Source organism: Acinonyx jubatus, chromosome F2, assembly GCF_027475565.1.
Source record: "Acinonyx jubatus isolate Ajub_Pintada_27869175 chromosome F2, VMU_Ajub_asm_v1.0, whole genome shotgun sequence".
NCBI classification, from domain to species: Eukaryota; Metazoa; Chordata; class Mammalia; order Carnivora; family Felidae; genus Acinonyx; species Acinonyx jubatus.
The window spans coordinates 41,909,306-41,926,084 of NC_069394.1; the positions used below are offsets into that span (position 1 = coordinate 41,909,306).

Sequence of the window (16,779 nt, forward strand, 5' to 3'; positions counted from 1 at the left end):
GATTAAATGAGTATATTCATTTGTCATTCCACAAATACTTTTTAAATTAAAAAAAATTTTAATGTTTATTTATTTTGAGAAATAGATATAGAGAGCAAGCAGGGGAGGGGCAGAGAGAGGGAGACAGAGAATCCCAAGCAGGCTGCACGCCATCAATGCAGAGCCCGATGTGGGTCTCAAATCCATGGACCATGAGACCATGACCTAAGCCTAAAGATGCCCAACCAACTGAGCCACCCAGGCACCCCTAATTTTAAAGTTTATTTATTTATTCTGAGAGAGAAAGAGAGTGGGGAGGGGCAGAGAGGGAGGGAGAGAGAGAAGCCCAAGCAGGCTCCACACTGTCAGCACAGAGCCTGACTTGGGGCTCAAATTCATGAAGTCGTGAGATCTTGACCTGAGCCAAAATCAAGAGCCAGACGCTCAATGGACTGAACCACCCAGGTGTCCCTCCACAAATATTGAGTAGCTAGCACGTGTTGGACATTATCCTTGGGGTTGTGCATACAACAATGAATACCACAGGCAGTCTCCATCCTGACACTTTCATTCTAGCACACAGAAAACAATGCACATATGTAATACAGCACATGATAAGTGCTATGAAAAATAAGTGGAATAAAGGAAAGGTATTAAAGTGGGGCTGTGGATTGCTATTTATATAGGGTTGATTTATGCAGAGACCTGAAAGAACCATGACATTCTGTTGGAAAAATGTTCCAGACAGAAGGAATCTCGTGCCAAGGCCTTGAGACAGATGAAGGAGTGTATGACATGTTTGAGAAACAGCCAGAGGTCATTGTGGAGAGAGTAAGAGTAGTAAAAAATGAGGTCAAAGAGATGATGGTGGGGGGCAATTCAAATGGTAGAGGGCACTGAAGATGGTCTTGAGAGCTTTAGCTTTTACTCTTGAGGGAGATGGAAAACCACCAGGATTTGAGCCAAGGAAAGACATGATCTGAATTGCTCTGGTGATGGAACGGAATGGTGGAACATGGGGTGGAAGCAAGATGAGTTACAAGATTATTGCAATAATCTAGTTAAGAGATAATGGTGATTTAGACCAGGTGGTAGCTGTGAAGTGTTAAGGAACAGTTGGATTCTTAATATTTTTGAAGGCAGAGCCAACGAGATTTATGAATGGATTGAAAAAGAGGAAAGTCAAGAATGACTCCCAAGATTTTTGGCCTGAGCCGAAGGAGGAATAGTATTGCTAGTTAGTGTGATGGGAAGACTGAGAAAAGAGGTTTGTGGGAGATCTGAAGTTCAGTTTTCATTATGTCAAGTTTGATAGGCCAGGGAAGATGTCCAATAAGATTCATAAATGAGTTCAGAGCCTTGGTCAAAGCTAGAGATAAATTTGGGATTTTGTCAGTATATGTATGGTATTTAATAAAGTCATGAGATTGGATGCCATTACTTAGGTAGTAAGTGTAGGTAGAAAAGAGATAAAGCAGCTACATGTAGGGATAAATATAATGATAGCTAGCACTTATTAAGTACTTATTGCTGTGTTCTAAATGCTAAGAGCTTTGCAACCTATGAGATAGGGTTAATATTGTCTTAGATGAACTGAGTTTTCTAAACTGTTCAATTACATGTCTAAGGGTAGTCGTGAGACTTAAGTGAAATATTGTATGGTTAGTGAGAGAAATATTATCTTGGCTGCTTGCATCAGAATTTCTCTTAGTCTTTATTTGGAAAAACGCCTTGTTAAAACTTGGGTGGGAGAGAGTAAGCCTTGGGTGTTGGTTGCTGTCAAAGTGTAATGAAGGAGAAAAATTTGGAATTTTAAAGGCAATCTGAGGAAGGGTGAAGAGAAAGAAAAATGAGAATATGGAGGGGAGGCTGGGACTGGGTTAGATAAAAATTCCCAGTGACAGAACTGGAGGATATTTGAATAACAGTTGTTTTCCATGTAGTTGTTTGCTGCATAGTTCTGGAAGTAGCCCTCCCTTTATCTCTTTCCCACCATGAAATCTTGATGGAATGTTGCAAGAGGCTGAGTTTTGTGAGGGAAACCTTGTGACACGGGACAAAGGCGACAAGTGTGACATGGGAGCCCAGAGGCTGAGAAGCACAGGTGATGGTAAGCCCTTGGGAACTGAGGACGGCTTTGGACTTTGACAGGCCAGTTTGTGGGGGTTCAAACTCATTTAATTTAGATGTGGAAGGGCACCCAGTTAACCTATGGGTTGCATATATAAAGCACCTTTCCTGTGGCAGATGCTTAGTTTATAAGAATTCCCTTCTTTTCCCCTTCTCTGTGCTCCCCTGCCCCTAGGTCTGTGATATAGCACTTAACATATGGTCTGTAACTGTTTACCTGGCTCTTTCTTCCACCAGGCTGAATTCTTTGAAGATAGGAATTTATTTTACTCATCCTAGGATTGAATTACCTTGTGTGGTCTCTGGCACAAAATGGCTACTTAAAAGTAGGGGATTGGATGAATGAATGAATGATTGAATGAATGAGTGAGATACTTCAATTCTTTTTCTTCCTTAACCACCATGATTGGGTTCCTTGCTCATAGATCTAAGCTTCAAGGTATTTACTAAGCTGAGCATGGGGCTGTGCTGGACCCTGAAGAAAACAGAGCCAACAGTTTTTTCTTGCCTTCTGGCAGCAATAGACTTCCGTTTTTGCTTTCACGATTTCTAACTATCTGCCGCATGAACTGACGAAAGTTCTCAGAATGATGGGTAGGATTTGAGTCACATTTAAGTCATTTCTAATTACACAAATACACCTTTGACACATGGTCACGTGAATTCTAGTTCTAAATGATAATATGAATACATTAATCACATTTTCATTGAGACCAAATCACCAATGATGAATTAAAATGCAAACAGCTCTGATTAGCAGAATTCAACTTCCCAACAGCCTGTTTGTCCATTTAACAGGATGTACTATAAAGGAACAAGTCAAAAAACCCTGCTGTCATTCTCTGGTGCAGTCCTGACCTACGTCACATTGCTTGGGCAATTTAGTATCATAATATATTGGCAATTGAAATTCTGTGATTTGCAGCAAATAGCATGTATAATCAGCAGATGGCACTGTTTCTCTGAGTTGGTCCCAAATTAATACTGGGTTCTAGAGGGGTTTGTAGACCTGGCTGTTTTTGTCATTGAAGGAAGGATTCAACAAAGGGATATTATTTTCTTCTTACCTTGTATGATACAGGGCTTTTTGATTTAGACTAGTTTCCTGTGGCATTCTATAGCTGGCCTGTTGCTTTAAGCCATTACAAACTTCCATCCCTGAGATCCTTTGTTGTCCACAAAATCAGTACCAATTCAGAATACAGCTGTTATGATTAAAAAAAAATTTGTGAAAGAAGAATCCTTATTGACACAGACAGAATGGTTTGTTGGAGTTTGTTACACCTACTTGAAAACCTGAAACGTTAAATATAATTTAATTTTTATGATTTTTTTTTAGATTCATTAAAAATCCTGTTAACTCTCTTCTCGAGTAATGAAAAGCCAACAAAGCAGACCAAAACAAATAATTCCTTTATTTTTTGAGGAAATAAAATCCTCAGCAAAATCCTGCAGACATTTTCTGAGCCATTTTAATGTTACTGGTAGGGAATAGCAGGGGGTAGGAGTGTTATCCCTCATCTTTGTTGCTATCTTTATCTTGATAGAAATATTTGGTACCCATTGGTATTTATACTGCCACAGAACAATAGAAATGATATTTTAGAATTGATTTTGATTTGATTACATCGCCTATTTTGCTCAGATGGACAAGCAAATTTATAAGATACAACAGGCTGCATCCATTTTTAGATTTATTTCTCTTTGGAGAAGCACACAACACAGGTACCAAGAAACCATGTATTGCAAAAGCAGAGCAGAAGTTTCATGACTTAGGCCAGGTTTTCATATCCCAGTCACTCTGCCCCTGGGATAGTCTGTGGTCTTGTGAGATAGGATCGAGGGGATGTGGACAACCTCGGTTACTGGAAGCCAACAGCTTTGGGGCCCTTTAGTCTTTGTACCTCGCTAAGGTTGGGAAATAAAGAGTAAATATGGAGGCCAACATATCCCTTGCTTTGTTGATAACAGCTTAGTTGATGAACTCAGCTTGAGGTCTATTACCCAGATGGGCTTAATCCAGAACTCTGTCCAGCCCATGAGGAAATGCTTTCCCTGGATAAGCTTCATGATGTGGATGCACAGAGCACAGCTTGTGCTTTCTATAAGCAGACTCAAAGCTCCTTCCCAGAAGGAAGGAGGTGGATGTATTTTGTTTTTTTGTGTGTGTTTGCATTTTTTTTACTGAGGCAAAATTCCATTACATAACATAACATTCCAAAACATAAAATTCACCATTAAAACAGTTTATTGAGGTGGTGAAACTCACATAACATAAAATTAATCATCTTAAAGTGAGCAATTCAGTGGCATTCAGTGTATTCACAATGTTGCTTAGCCATCACCACTATCTTATTCTAGAACATTTTCATCACCACCACCACCCCACCCCACCCCCCACCCCCAGAAAAAAAGCCCTGTCACTGTAAGCATTTATTCCCAGTGCTGGGGTGGACTATTACCATCATGGTGGTCCTTTTCATCTTCTGTTCCAAATCAGTGACAAGGGAAGGAGGCTGATGGAATATTTGGGGTCCTGGAGAGGTTCTTCCTCAGGACGATGAGAGAAGGGTAGGAATGGGGAGGGATGGTATGCTCAACAAGGCTTTCTACTATGGTCCTTCATCCCACTTCCCAGTTGTCAATGAACAGGAATTCTAGTAACTTCTAGTGCAGGTTTAATTTTCCATTTGTATTAGGGTTCTCCAGAGAAACAGAACCAATAGGAAATCGATCCCTCTCTCTGTTTCTATCTATTTTAAGAAATTGACTCATGTGATTGAGGGAGGCTGGCAGGTGTCAAATCTGTAGGGTAAGCTAAGAACCTGTGACAGCAGGAAAATTTCTATGTTGCATTTTTTAAAAAAAATTATTTATTTTGAGAGAGTGCACATGCACACATGTGTGCATGGGCAGGAGAGGGGCAGAGAGAGAGTCCCAAAGAGGCTCCCCTTTTTTTTTTTAAGTTTTTTAAATTATTTTTTTTGAGAGAGTGAGAGCTGGAGTGGGAGAGGGGCAGAGAGAGAAGGGGACAGAGGATCCGAAGCAGGCTCCGCTCTGACAGCATCTCAGCCCATGACCTGAGCCAACATTGGATGCTAAACCAACTAAGCCACCCAGGTGTCCCTAGGCAGAATTCCTTCTTGAGGGAACCTCAGTTTTTGCTCTTAAGGCCATTAGTCCACCCATACTCTGGAAGGTAATCTCCTTTATTTAAAGTCAACTGACTATAAATATTATTTATATCTAAAAAAATACCTTCATAGCAACTTCTAGACTAGGGTTTTACTAAAACAGCTAGGCACCATAGCCTAGCCAGTTGACACAAAATTAACCATCGCACTATTCATTCTTTTTTTTTTTTTTTAATTTTTTTTTAACGTTTTATTTATTTTTGAGACAGGAAGAGACAGAGTATGAACAGGGGAGGGTCAGAGAGAGGGAGACACAGAATCCGAAACAGGCTCCAGGCTCCGAGCTGTCAGCACAGAGCCCGACGCGGGGCTCGAACTCACGGACGGCGAGATCATGACCTGAGCTGAAGTCGGCCGCCCAACCGACTGAGCCACCCAGGCGCCCCCGCACTATTCATTCTTATTTATTTATTTTTAGTTAATAGCACCTGTGTAGTATTTAGTGTGTGCCAGGGACTTTTCTAAGTGCTTCATAAACATTAACTCAATGTGCTTATGCTTACTAATGAGGATCCATTATATGGGTACATGAATACAAATCTTAGCGTATGACTATTAGTTCATGACTTGTAAGGTTGTTTCTCTCCTATTTATCTACTTTCTGTTCACCCTCAATTACTTTACTCTTTCATTTGGACCTAAATGTCCAGAGTGTTCTTTTCCTGGGCTGTGCCTCCCCGTGCCCCTGCATTCCTAGACTCTCCGTTGCCATTCTGTGGCTGTGATTGTCAGAGAATACAAAATAACAGGGGCTAAAATGAGGCATAGCTTTATTTCTTAAGTATAAGTCTGGGTTGGCAGTTCAGGCTAGTGTGATAATAGTCGTCAGGGACCCAGGCTTTCAACTCCTCTGCTGCTTCTCTGTTCTTACTATGCAGCTTCCACCTTCTAGTCCAGACTTGCTCTAGCAATTCTCTCTGCATTTTAGCAGACAGGAAGGAGATGGGCAGGCCTTTGTTTAAGGACCGGTCCTTGAAATTACATGCCTACTCTCACTTCCGTCCAATTGGCTGGAAGTAGTCACATGCCAAAGTGGAGCTATTCCTGACAAATGTACCAATCAAATAAGTCACTTCTCCCAATGACTCTGGTGACTGAAGGTTCAAAGGAAGGCCAAAGGTTACATTAATTCACTGGAGTGATTGGGAAGAAGCACAGCCCCCTAATCATGGGCAGTTTGCACAATCTTAATGAACATCAACAGAAGTAGATGTTCTCTAAATAACTGAGAAGAGTGGGAAATGTGGTATCTAAAAAACTGTGAAAAAGTAACTTATATAAGGACTTTGGGCTGATATGCGTATAGGCTAAGATTTTTTTTTAGTCATTGTTGAATTAATTTTCAAGTTTTGGAGAGAGTGTGATTATTTATAAGATTGCTATTTAATCTGCCCTAATGAGTGCAGCAGTAATACTAATAGCCTGTGGCTTATGTCAGCACTTGGAAATGTTAACACAGTAATGACTATTTTCTACTGTTAGCAATAACCATCGCAATAGGGTGTCACATTAACCTTTATCTTCTGAATCCTCTTCATATTTTAAAATTCAATCACTGGCAGAGCAGACAATGCCAGCTTTATTATACAAAACCAGTTGCTCTCATCTTTCTCCCTTTATTCTTTCAGATCCTCTACCATAGGAGGAAACCATTAAGGAGAAGCTTTGTGCTTTCTTGGTAAGGCCCCATTGAACATGGTCAGGAGGGAGAGGTAGCTATGTTTCCCCCCAGGATTAGCTTTGGAAATCATTCTCTAATTCATGGGCCAGCAACAAAAGGTAGCACTGAGGTTGCTGTGGGTACCATGTTTTTCTTCTTCCTGACCTTTATGCTCCCTTCTACTCAGAGGCAAAGCTAAGACAGCTCACAGGGATACCAGGATCCATAGTCTGTGAGGAAGGGCCCATGCCTCTGGCATTCCAACTGGACTAAAGGACTTTGCTCATCCCACAGAGCAGCCCCCATTGTGCTCACTCTCATAGTCTATGAGAAGCTCATGGAGATGAGATTAGGGAAAGAGGGAAGAGTTAAGCAAGTGTAAGAAAGCAAGAAGGAGGTGATTGGTATGCCAAAGCTCCTGTTCAGATTCCAGTCTAGGGGCTAATTTATAAGAATAAGCTATGGGCCCCTCCGAACCTCTGACTCAATCCTGTGGTGCTAGAGGGTATCTGTGCAATGCCCTGTGGCAATGCCCAAGGTGATGGACACATGGTAGTTAATACTGGGGCATCCTTTTTTTTTTTTTTTAAGAAAAAAAAATTGTAAGTTTATTTATTTAGAGAGAGCGAGAATGAGAGAGACTGTGTGGCCAGCATGCATGAGTGGGGAAGGGGCAGAGAGAGAGAAGGAGAGAGAGAATCTCAAGCAGGCTCTGCTCTGTCAGCCAACCCGTGAACCCATGAGATCCTGACCTGAGCCAAAATCAACAGTCGGAAGCTCAACTGAGCCACCCAGGTGCCCTGGGTGTCCATTTTTAGTCATTTGGTAATTTAGCTCTTATCACCAAAGGAAAAACAATTACTACCTTTTCCCTCAAAACCTCATTCTTCTCAGAATAGAAGTCAAAGTCCTGACAATGGCCTATAGTCTGACATACTCTGGCCCCATTATCTTTATGACCTCATCTCCCCCTCACCAACTATACTTCATTCCCACTGTCCCTCTTGTTATTTGAATACTAGGCATGCTTCTGTCCTGGTGTCCTGGGACCTGGCCTATAGATCCTCAGCAACTAGTTGGGAAATTGAATTGAAGGAAGGAGTGGCCAAAGGTGCCTAACATTTTCTATGGAAATAAGGGGAAATGTGAGACAGGAAAAAGCCATTTGATGAGTTCTAAGACTTACTTTGTACTTACGGCACTGGAAAAATGGCTTTTGTGTTCAGTTACACAGATTGTCATATTGTCACTGGAGACAAAATTCACAGGTATGGTTGTACTCTTTTTTTTTTAATTTTTTTTAATGTTTATTTTTGAGACAGAGAGAGACAGAGCATGAATGGGGGAGGGTCAGAGAGAGAGGGAGACACAGAATCTGAAGCAGGCTCCAGGCTCTGGGCTGTCAGCACAGAGCCTGACGTGGGGCTCGAACTCACAGACTATGAGATCATGACCTGAGCCGAAGTCGGACACTTAACCGACTGAGCCACCCAGGCGCCCCTGGTTGTACTCTTAAAAGGCAATTAAGAAAGAACTATATGACTCAGAGCGTTGACTAGATGCCAAAGAGCATTGACGAGATGCCAAAGAACATTGATGCCCATTTCCCCCCCATACACTAGGACCCACTATTAACTATAGAGCCTTAAAAAAATACTGAACAATCAAGAAGGCCCTGTTGCCTGTATGCTGAGATGGGATTGATCAATAGCCAGAGTTTTCTACCACTTGCTAAGGATGCATGATGCTTTATAAAACTCTCTAGTTTATATATTGTAACATATATAACTAATGAAGTTAGTTTGAGAAGCAAACCTTGTAAATTCCCTCCCTAGTTCTAGAACTCACTCACCTCCAGTATTTAGTTTCCATGAAGTAAGTTAATCTCCAAAGTGTGGAAAAGCCTTTGGAGATCCTTGGTTAGAATGTACCTGCAGATATAAGAATAATTTAACATTAAAAAAAATTTTTTTTTAATGTTTATTTATTTTGGCAGAGAGAGAGTGAGTGATCACGAGCCAGGGAAGGGCAGAGAAAGAGGGAGACACAGAATCTGAAGCAAGCTCCAGGCTCTGAGCTGTCAGCACAGAGCCGAATGCAGGGCTTGAACTCATGAACCGTGAGATCATGACCTGAGCCAGAGTTGGACGCTTAACTGACTGAGCCAGGAATTCCAGGCACCCAGGAATAATTTAACATTTGATGACACGGCGAATCCAGAATGATTACCATTCAGATAGAAAGGGAAAGATGGAAATCTGATTATAGGAGAACGTTTTAAAGATACCTACATGAGACTTACTATTATTGAGACAAAAACCCTCCATTTGTTCTCTGTGTAGCCAAGTAAACCTTTTGCATTTCTGGTCTTCCTCTGGCTCCTGAAGCCACCAATCTTTAGCAGCAAGTCTAGATGCGAATTCATATTGTCCTGTCTTGTGCTGCATGGAAGCTCCTCAGTGAGCCATCCGAGGAGGCAGTCCCAGTCAGTGGGAAGCAGGGAGACTATGGCTTTTTTGGTTATTGCCTTAGCTTAGATTAGAGACCATTTCCACTAATTGTACTGGGGAACAACCCTCGTGGTTACGCTCCATGAAGGATGTATTTAATAGTGTCATCTGAAGGAAACAAATAGTGGACAGCTGTTTTATTTTTCTGAAGTTCCACAAAGGAAGGAAATTTCCAGGCTTAGAGAGAAATCACATGTAGTTGCTTCTTATGAGAACTATCAGCATGGAAACATCACTTCTGTCATCCATCGGGAAGCTGTTGTTGGGTGTTAGAGGGACGTCCAGTGGGCCTAATGGCTGGTATAATTCTGGGCTTATGAAGGATTTCACTTTTTAAAAATGATTCTTGCAGTATGTTTGTGCCTATCTCAAGGGAACCAGAGTCTGAATATTAACTGGACAAATATAAGGTCAGCATCATTGCAGTGTGACTGTCAGAGCTCTGGTGTGGGAATCAGCAGTCTGGAGATTCTAGTCAGATGGTCCCATCGATTTGGCTTCCAATTGTATGGAAGTCACTTAATTTTTGCACTTTCTGGTAATAATAATAATGAATCATTTATTGATTGCTTACTATGTGCCAGACATTTTACTAAATGCTTCGTATGCATTTCCCCTTCATTTGTTCCCCTTGACAATCCTAAAATGAATATATAATCCCCATTTTATGGCAAGAGGGGAGAGACATAGGCCTAGAAAACTTAAATACTTTCCAAGAGCAAATGCTGGTTAGTGGTAGAAGCTGGATCTAATCCCAGGTCCATGTGGCTTTAGAACTCACTTGTATGCACCAGCCTTAAACTTGCAAACTAAATGGAAATTTAAGGACTATCTTGTAGTAGTCATCAAATGTGATGGACTGTGGGCCTCTGCCTTTCATACCAGGATTACTTATTCTCAGATTAAGATACATTGGCCAGAAAAATGATCTCAAAAAAGCAAGAATTTGGGAGTTCATGAAGAAAAATGCAAGTAGGAATTGGAGACAAGGGAAAAGATCAAGCTTATTTCTAAAAGAAAAAAAAGAAAGGTGTATCGTAGATTTTTGAAAAGTAATTATTACTGAGGATATCCATGAAGAGATTTGTTATTTTACCTAATTATTTGTCCTTATTAAAGCATTTGGTGGTCAAGGAATACCTATTGATGAGTTGGAAAGAAAACAAAACAAAGGAAAAAATGTCATTCTGTGAGCATGTCCTGCTGGTGGCAGCAACAGTTCACAGCACTTGTCCCTCATTGCATTATGGAATTACAGGCACGTCTTAAAGCACAGAGCTTCCTGTTTTTATAAGATTTCAAATCACAGGCTGCTGTTATGATAGCTATAAAAATTGGCAAATCATTCTAGCTATCCATATGACTGACAGGATTATTTTCCAGAACATTTTATATTACCAGAGTTTTAGATTCATGTTTTCCCCCCCATGGGTTGTTAGAAGGGGGTGGATAGAAGGGGTCGAAAAGGGTGGGTATTAAATGATTAATTAAAGGAGAAGTGAGCAAGCCTTTAAAAAACTGATGGAATAGACCATTGAAATCGGTAACACCACCTTAGTTTAACTTCTGATTTTGTTGTAAGGTGAAGATGGGTTTCATAAACTGACTTTTGCACAGGATGAAAGATTTGCTGTTTTATTGAGAATGTTTTGAGAGATCTCCAATAATGGTTTTTCAGTTTTCTTCCGTAAACATCATTAAGGAATTCTTTGACTTTCAGATGGCTTTGAAAACATGGAAACATTAATGTTTATTCCATAAGTACTAGATGATAAATGAATGTTTTGGTTTTTCTATTTATGCCTGAGGAAGGGCTCCTAAAGAGAAACTGAAAATTTTGCAGCTTCTGAGCTTTGATGAAGGCCAGCCTCAGGTCAGCAGCAGGAGCCGTCTCTCTTCGGTGTCCTCAGACACCCAAGTGTGGAAGGTTCTCATGGTCAGAAAGTGATGCTTTGACCTGGGCTTTACTTGGTCTCTGTGTGACTTAGGCCTGGAGGCTTCCCTACCTCTGAGCCTGGTTTCTGATTCTACAGTGCTGCCAAGGAAGAAGACATGGAAGGGCCACCTTTTCTGAGGCAGCAGATCTCATCTAGGCCCCTCTAGTGGAAGGAACAAACACACTGAGGCTTAGAGATGTGTGTGCCTTGTAGGTGAAAGGGATCTGCGTGAATTGGATCTGGATGGAGCCATCTGACAGGAAAAATGTTCCTGGAAGGAACTCGACCTGGAAGGGCGAGTAGAGCCTTCAATCATTCCTACACCCTGAGATGTTGATGGCACCAGGCAGGTGCTCAATGCATGTGAATGAAATGAAGAAATGAATGAATAAGGCAAATAATATAATGCAAGAGAACTTTTTCCATTTCTTCAGTAAGGTGCTCTATGTATCATTCACTTATTCATTCATGTGCCATACATTGTTTGAAAACTTGTGATAGTCTAGGTTTTTTGTTAAACACTTAGATTCAGGGATGCTTATTTTCATTTCTGCAGGTTTTATCATATGTCATTTTGGTGTGAGGAATGAGTCTGGGATCTAAGTTTTAGAAAATAGTTGGCCAGTTGTAATGACAACACTTAAATAATCCGTTCTTTCTCCATTGATATGATATGTCACCCATATCCTATAGGTTTATTTCTGGACTTTTATGATGTCTTTTAAATTAACATGTGTTTACAAAATTTATTAGTATTTCATAGACCAAATTTATCTTTAGTATTCTTTTTTTAAAATTTTTTTAAATGTTTTATTTATTTTTGAGAGAGAGAGAGACAGAGACAGAGTACGAGCAGGGGAGGAGCAGAGAGAGAGGGAGACACAGAATCCAAAACAGGCTGCAGGCTCTGAGCTGTCAGCACAGAGCCTCACGTGGGGCTTGAACTCACAAACTGTAAGATCATGACCTGAGCCGAAGCCGGATGCTGAACTGACTGAGCCATCCAAGTGCCCCTAGTATTCTTCTTTTTCAATACTTCATTGGTTGTTCTATACCAATTATTTTTCTGGATAGGCTAAAATTATTTTGTCAATTGATTTTGGGGGGAAGATGATATGTTTACAGTATTCATTTGGGAATGTAAGATGTCTCTCTAGATATTTGTGTCTTCTTTTATATTCCTAGGAAATGTTGTGTTGTTTTCATTATGTGGAAGAAAACACAAAACATTGTTGGCTCCCTTAGCAGTTCATATCTCTGCTCAGTCTTCACCCCCATAACTTTTTATTTTGCTTTATTTTTATTTATAGCACTTTCTTTTTTTTTTTTAATTTTTTTTAACATTTATTTATTTTTGAGACAGAGAGAGACAGAGCATGAATGGGGGAGGGTTAGAGAGAGAGGGAAACACAGAATCTGAAACAGGCCCCGGGCTCTGAGCTGTCAGTACAGAGCCCGACGCGGGGCTCGAACTCACAGACTGTGAGATCATGACCCGAGCTGAAGTCGGACGCTCAACCGACTGAGCCACCCAGGCGCCCCTATTTATAGCATTTTCCAGCTGACATAAATATTTGTTTTACGTTGTATATGGTCTTTCTCCCCTGGTAGGTTGTAAGCTTTGTGTGGGAGGAGATTGGATGTCCTACTCACTGCTGTGTCTTCAGCTCCCAAAAGTGACTGACACATTCTACTGTGAATATTTGTTGGCTAAATTGTACTTACCACCCATTCTTTTCAAATCTTAGCATTTTGCCATATTTGTTACAGATTCGTTTTTGAAAAAATAAAAGGCTAGTTGAAGGCTGCTTTGTATTTATCTCCAATCCTATTCTTCCTCTTCTCTCTTTGAGTCACAATTTAGTTTTTTAAAATAAATGTTCATGTGCTTTTGCTTCAAATTTACATAATATAAACACTATATACAACTCTTTGCTTTTATTTTTATTGTTTTTTATTGACGTATAGTTGAAACAATGTTACATTGGTTTCAGGTGTATTTGCTCTTAGTTTTTCATTTCATGGAAAATGTGTATGTAAGCAAATGTATATATATGTGAGTATGTACGCATATATATGTTTATTAATTGTCTTTTTTTTCAGTCAGCATTACGTTTTATTTATTTTTATTTTTATTAAAAAAATTTTTTTAACATTTATTCATTCTTGAGAGACAGAGATAGAGACAGAGACAGAGCATGAGTGGGGAAGGGGCAGAGAAAGAGAGGGAGACACAGAATCTGAAGCAGGCTCCAGGCTCCAAGCTGGCAGCACAGAGCCCGATGTGGGGCTTGAACCCACGAACTGTGAGATCATGACCTGAGCTGAAGTCAGACGCCCAACCGACTGAGCCACCCAGGCGCCCCAGCATTATGTTTTAGGGACTTACCCATGCTGACATATGGATCTCTAGTTCTTTCATTTCAACACCAGGTTAATGAAACACAATTTGTTTATTCTCCTATTGGTGAACATTTAGAATAATTATTCTGCAATTACTGAAAATACTAGTACATACTGGTAGTGAACTGGCTATGTCCCTTCCTCTTTATTACATGTTGCCAAACTGATCTGTAGAGTAGATGTACCCCAACAAGATATGAGAGCTTTTCTTACTCCCCATCCTTGCCAACACTTCGTGCTGATAGACTGTCTTAGTCTGTTTAAGCTGCTGTATAACAAGGTACCATAGATTGGTTGGCTTATAAACAACAAATTTATTTCTCACTGTTCTGGAGGCTGGAAGTCTGAGATCAGGGTACGAGCACGGTCAGTTGCTGGCGAAGGTCCTCCTTGGGATTGTGGACTACTGACTTCTCATCGTATCTTCCTTATGTGGTAGAAAGCAGAGAACTCTCTGAAGTCTCTTTAATAAGGGCGATAATGCCATTTATGAGGGCTCCACCCTCATGACCTAATCACCTCACAAAGACTCTACCTCCTAATATGGGGGTTAGGATTTCAGTATATGAGGAGCACCTTGGTGGCTCAGTCAGTTGAGTATCCAACTTCAGCTCAAGTCATGATCTTCCAGTTCGTGAATGTCAGCCCCTCTTTGGGCTCTGTGCTGACAGCTGGGAGCCTGGAGCCTGCTTTGGAATTCTGTGTCTCCCGCTCCCTCTGCCCCTCCCTTGCTCATGCTCTGTCTCTCAAAAATGAATAAACATAAAAAAAAATTTAAAAAGCATTTCACCATATTAGTTTGCGGGGATACAAACATTCTGTTCATAGCATAGACTCTGAAGTTTCCGTTTTAATGGTTTTAACTGAAATCTTTTTTTTTTCTTTAATTTTCCTGATTACCAATTGGGTAAGTATTTTCATGTGTTAAGTAGGATGTTTGGATTTCCTCTTCTGTGAATTGCCTGTTCATTTATGTTGTCTATTTCCTTGTTTTTCTTTCTGTTACTGATATATAAGACTTTAAATATTTAGGTTGATTTAATAATTTAATATTTATTTAATAATATTTAATATTTCAGTTGGTTACTAATCCTTTGTCAGTTTTATGAGTTACAAATGTATCTTCTTCCAGCAATGTGTATTTCTATATATATAGAATTCTTGAATTTTAATGTAACCAAGTGTATCTATATTTTCTTTTTGAGTATGTGATTTTTTTTTGTTTGCTTATTTGCTCATTTATTGAGGAAATTCTTTCTTGCCCTGCAGTCATAAAGAGGTTTTATAATTTCTTCTAAAAGTGTTAAGTTTTAAGTTCCAGTATTTAAGTCTTTAATTCATCTGGAATTTATTTTTCCAAGTGCTATGAGATGGGAATTATATGTGTTTTTTTTCTGCTTGCATAATTAATTGCCCCAATAAATGTGTACAAATTTGTCCCTTCCAACTGGAATATAATGTCACACATAGTTCAAGTTTCCACAGTTGCATGCCTAAGTTCTACATTTTGTATTTTTTTTTTAAATATTTTTTTATTTTTGAGACAGAGAGCATGAGCAGGAGAGGGGCAGAGAAAGTGGGAGACACAGAATCTGAAGCAGGGTCCAGGCCCTGAGCTGTCAGCACAGAGCCCGACGTGGGGCTTGAACTCACAAACCGTGAGATCATGACCTGAGCCAAAGTCAGACGCTGAACTGACTAAGCCACCCAGGCACCCCTGCATTTTGTATTCTTTTAGATTGGTTTGTTAGCCTAACCCTGATGAAATACCCCATTCTCTTAACATAAGTTTGTAATAAGTCTTGACATATGAAATGAAAGCCTCACCTATTAGGCTGAAAATCTGTACTAACTTGTTCTTCACATTTTGCTCTTTTCCATAAATTTGTTTCAGCTTATAAAGCTATACAGAGGTACTGACATTTTTCTTTGGTTACTCATTCTCTATTTAGTCCATTTTAATAGTAATACAAATATATTAAGAAAAATTTGAAAAGAATATCTTATCACCCCAGAAAACCACTATACAGTTGTATATTTTCTTGGATTCTATTTTGTATGCTTACCCTAATGATAAGCCTGGTCATCTGTTCTTGGCTGGGACAATCTCTTCTCCCTGCTCCCCTTCCTCCACTTTCATCCATGACCCTATTTCTTTTCTTCTTTCTGCTTCAGTCAGTCTTTGAACATCTTCTAACAACTCAGCCCCACTTCAAGTTATAAATTATAATCCCAGTGTAGAGCTATTTAAATGCAGATTTTCTCAAAATAGCCCACAGTGATCTTCATCCCCAAATCTTAGTAGTTGAAATCATGTTGTGATGTTTTATTCCTGTGAGCTGACATATGACATAATCTTTCCACCTGGTTGTTGTCTAGCCTAAGTCTTTTTTAAATCTTGAGTAAAATGGGCTCCTGGGTGGCTCAGTAGGTTGAGTGTCCGACTTCGGCTCAGGTCATGATCTCACGGTTCATGAGTTCAAGCCCTGCGTCAAGCTCTGTGCTGACAGCTCAGAGCCTGGAGCCCGTTCCAGATTCTGTGTCTCCCTCTCTCTCTGCCCCTTCCCCACTCATGCTTTGTCTCTCTCGGTCTCTCAAAAATGAATAAACGTTAAATTTTTTTTTTTTTAATCTTGAGTAAAACAGTGTTTGTGGTTCTGACAAACCTAACATTTAGGATGAATGTTCATTTGTTTTCTCTGGAAAGTAAGGTGAGTTTCTCCATACTCTAAGATGCTATAATTCTATTGTCTCTTTGGCTGTTAGTAAGCCTGCTAACTGGACACACCCATAAAATGCCGAAAAGCTTAAAACTTCTACTTTGCTTTAAGTGCTGATGGGGTCATTTTGTGTTCCAGGAGTTTCTGTCCAGGTCAGTGTTAGTATTTTTTCTCCAGTAAATACAAAATGCAATTTTAACTGATGTTTGGAGTATACTTTATAATGTTGATAAAATCCATGGAAAT

At 40.0% G+C, this 16,779-nt stretch overlaps 1 protein-coding gene across 2 annotated transcripts in view; it reads left to right on the forward strand.

The window, feature by feature from the left end:
• The window catches only part of RAD54B (RAD54 homolog B), a 118,818-nt gene that overhangs the window by 94,440 nt on the left and 7,599 nt on the right, over positions 1-16,779 (forward strand). Inside the window, exon 14 of one of the 2 annotated variants that reach the window (XM_027064217.2) lies at positions 6,932-12,683. The exons of the other annotated variant lie outside the window; for it this stretch is intronic. Within the exon in view, the coding sequence (XP_026920018.1) occupies positions 6,932-6,945 (14 nt within the window). The 3' untranslated portion in view covers positions 6,946-12,683. Of the gene's footprint in view, positions 1-6,931; positions 12,684-16,779 lie in introns of those variants that run through there. 2 annotated transcript variants of the gene reach the window in all.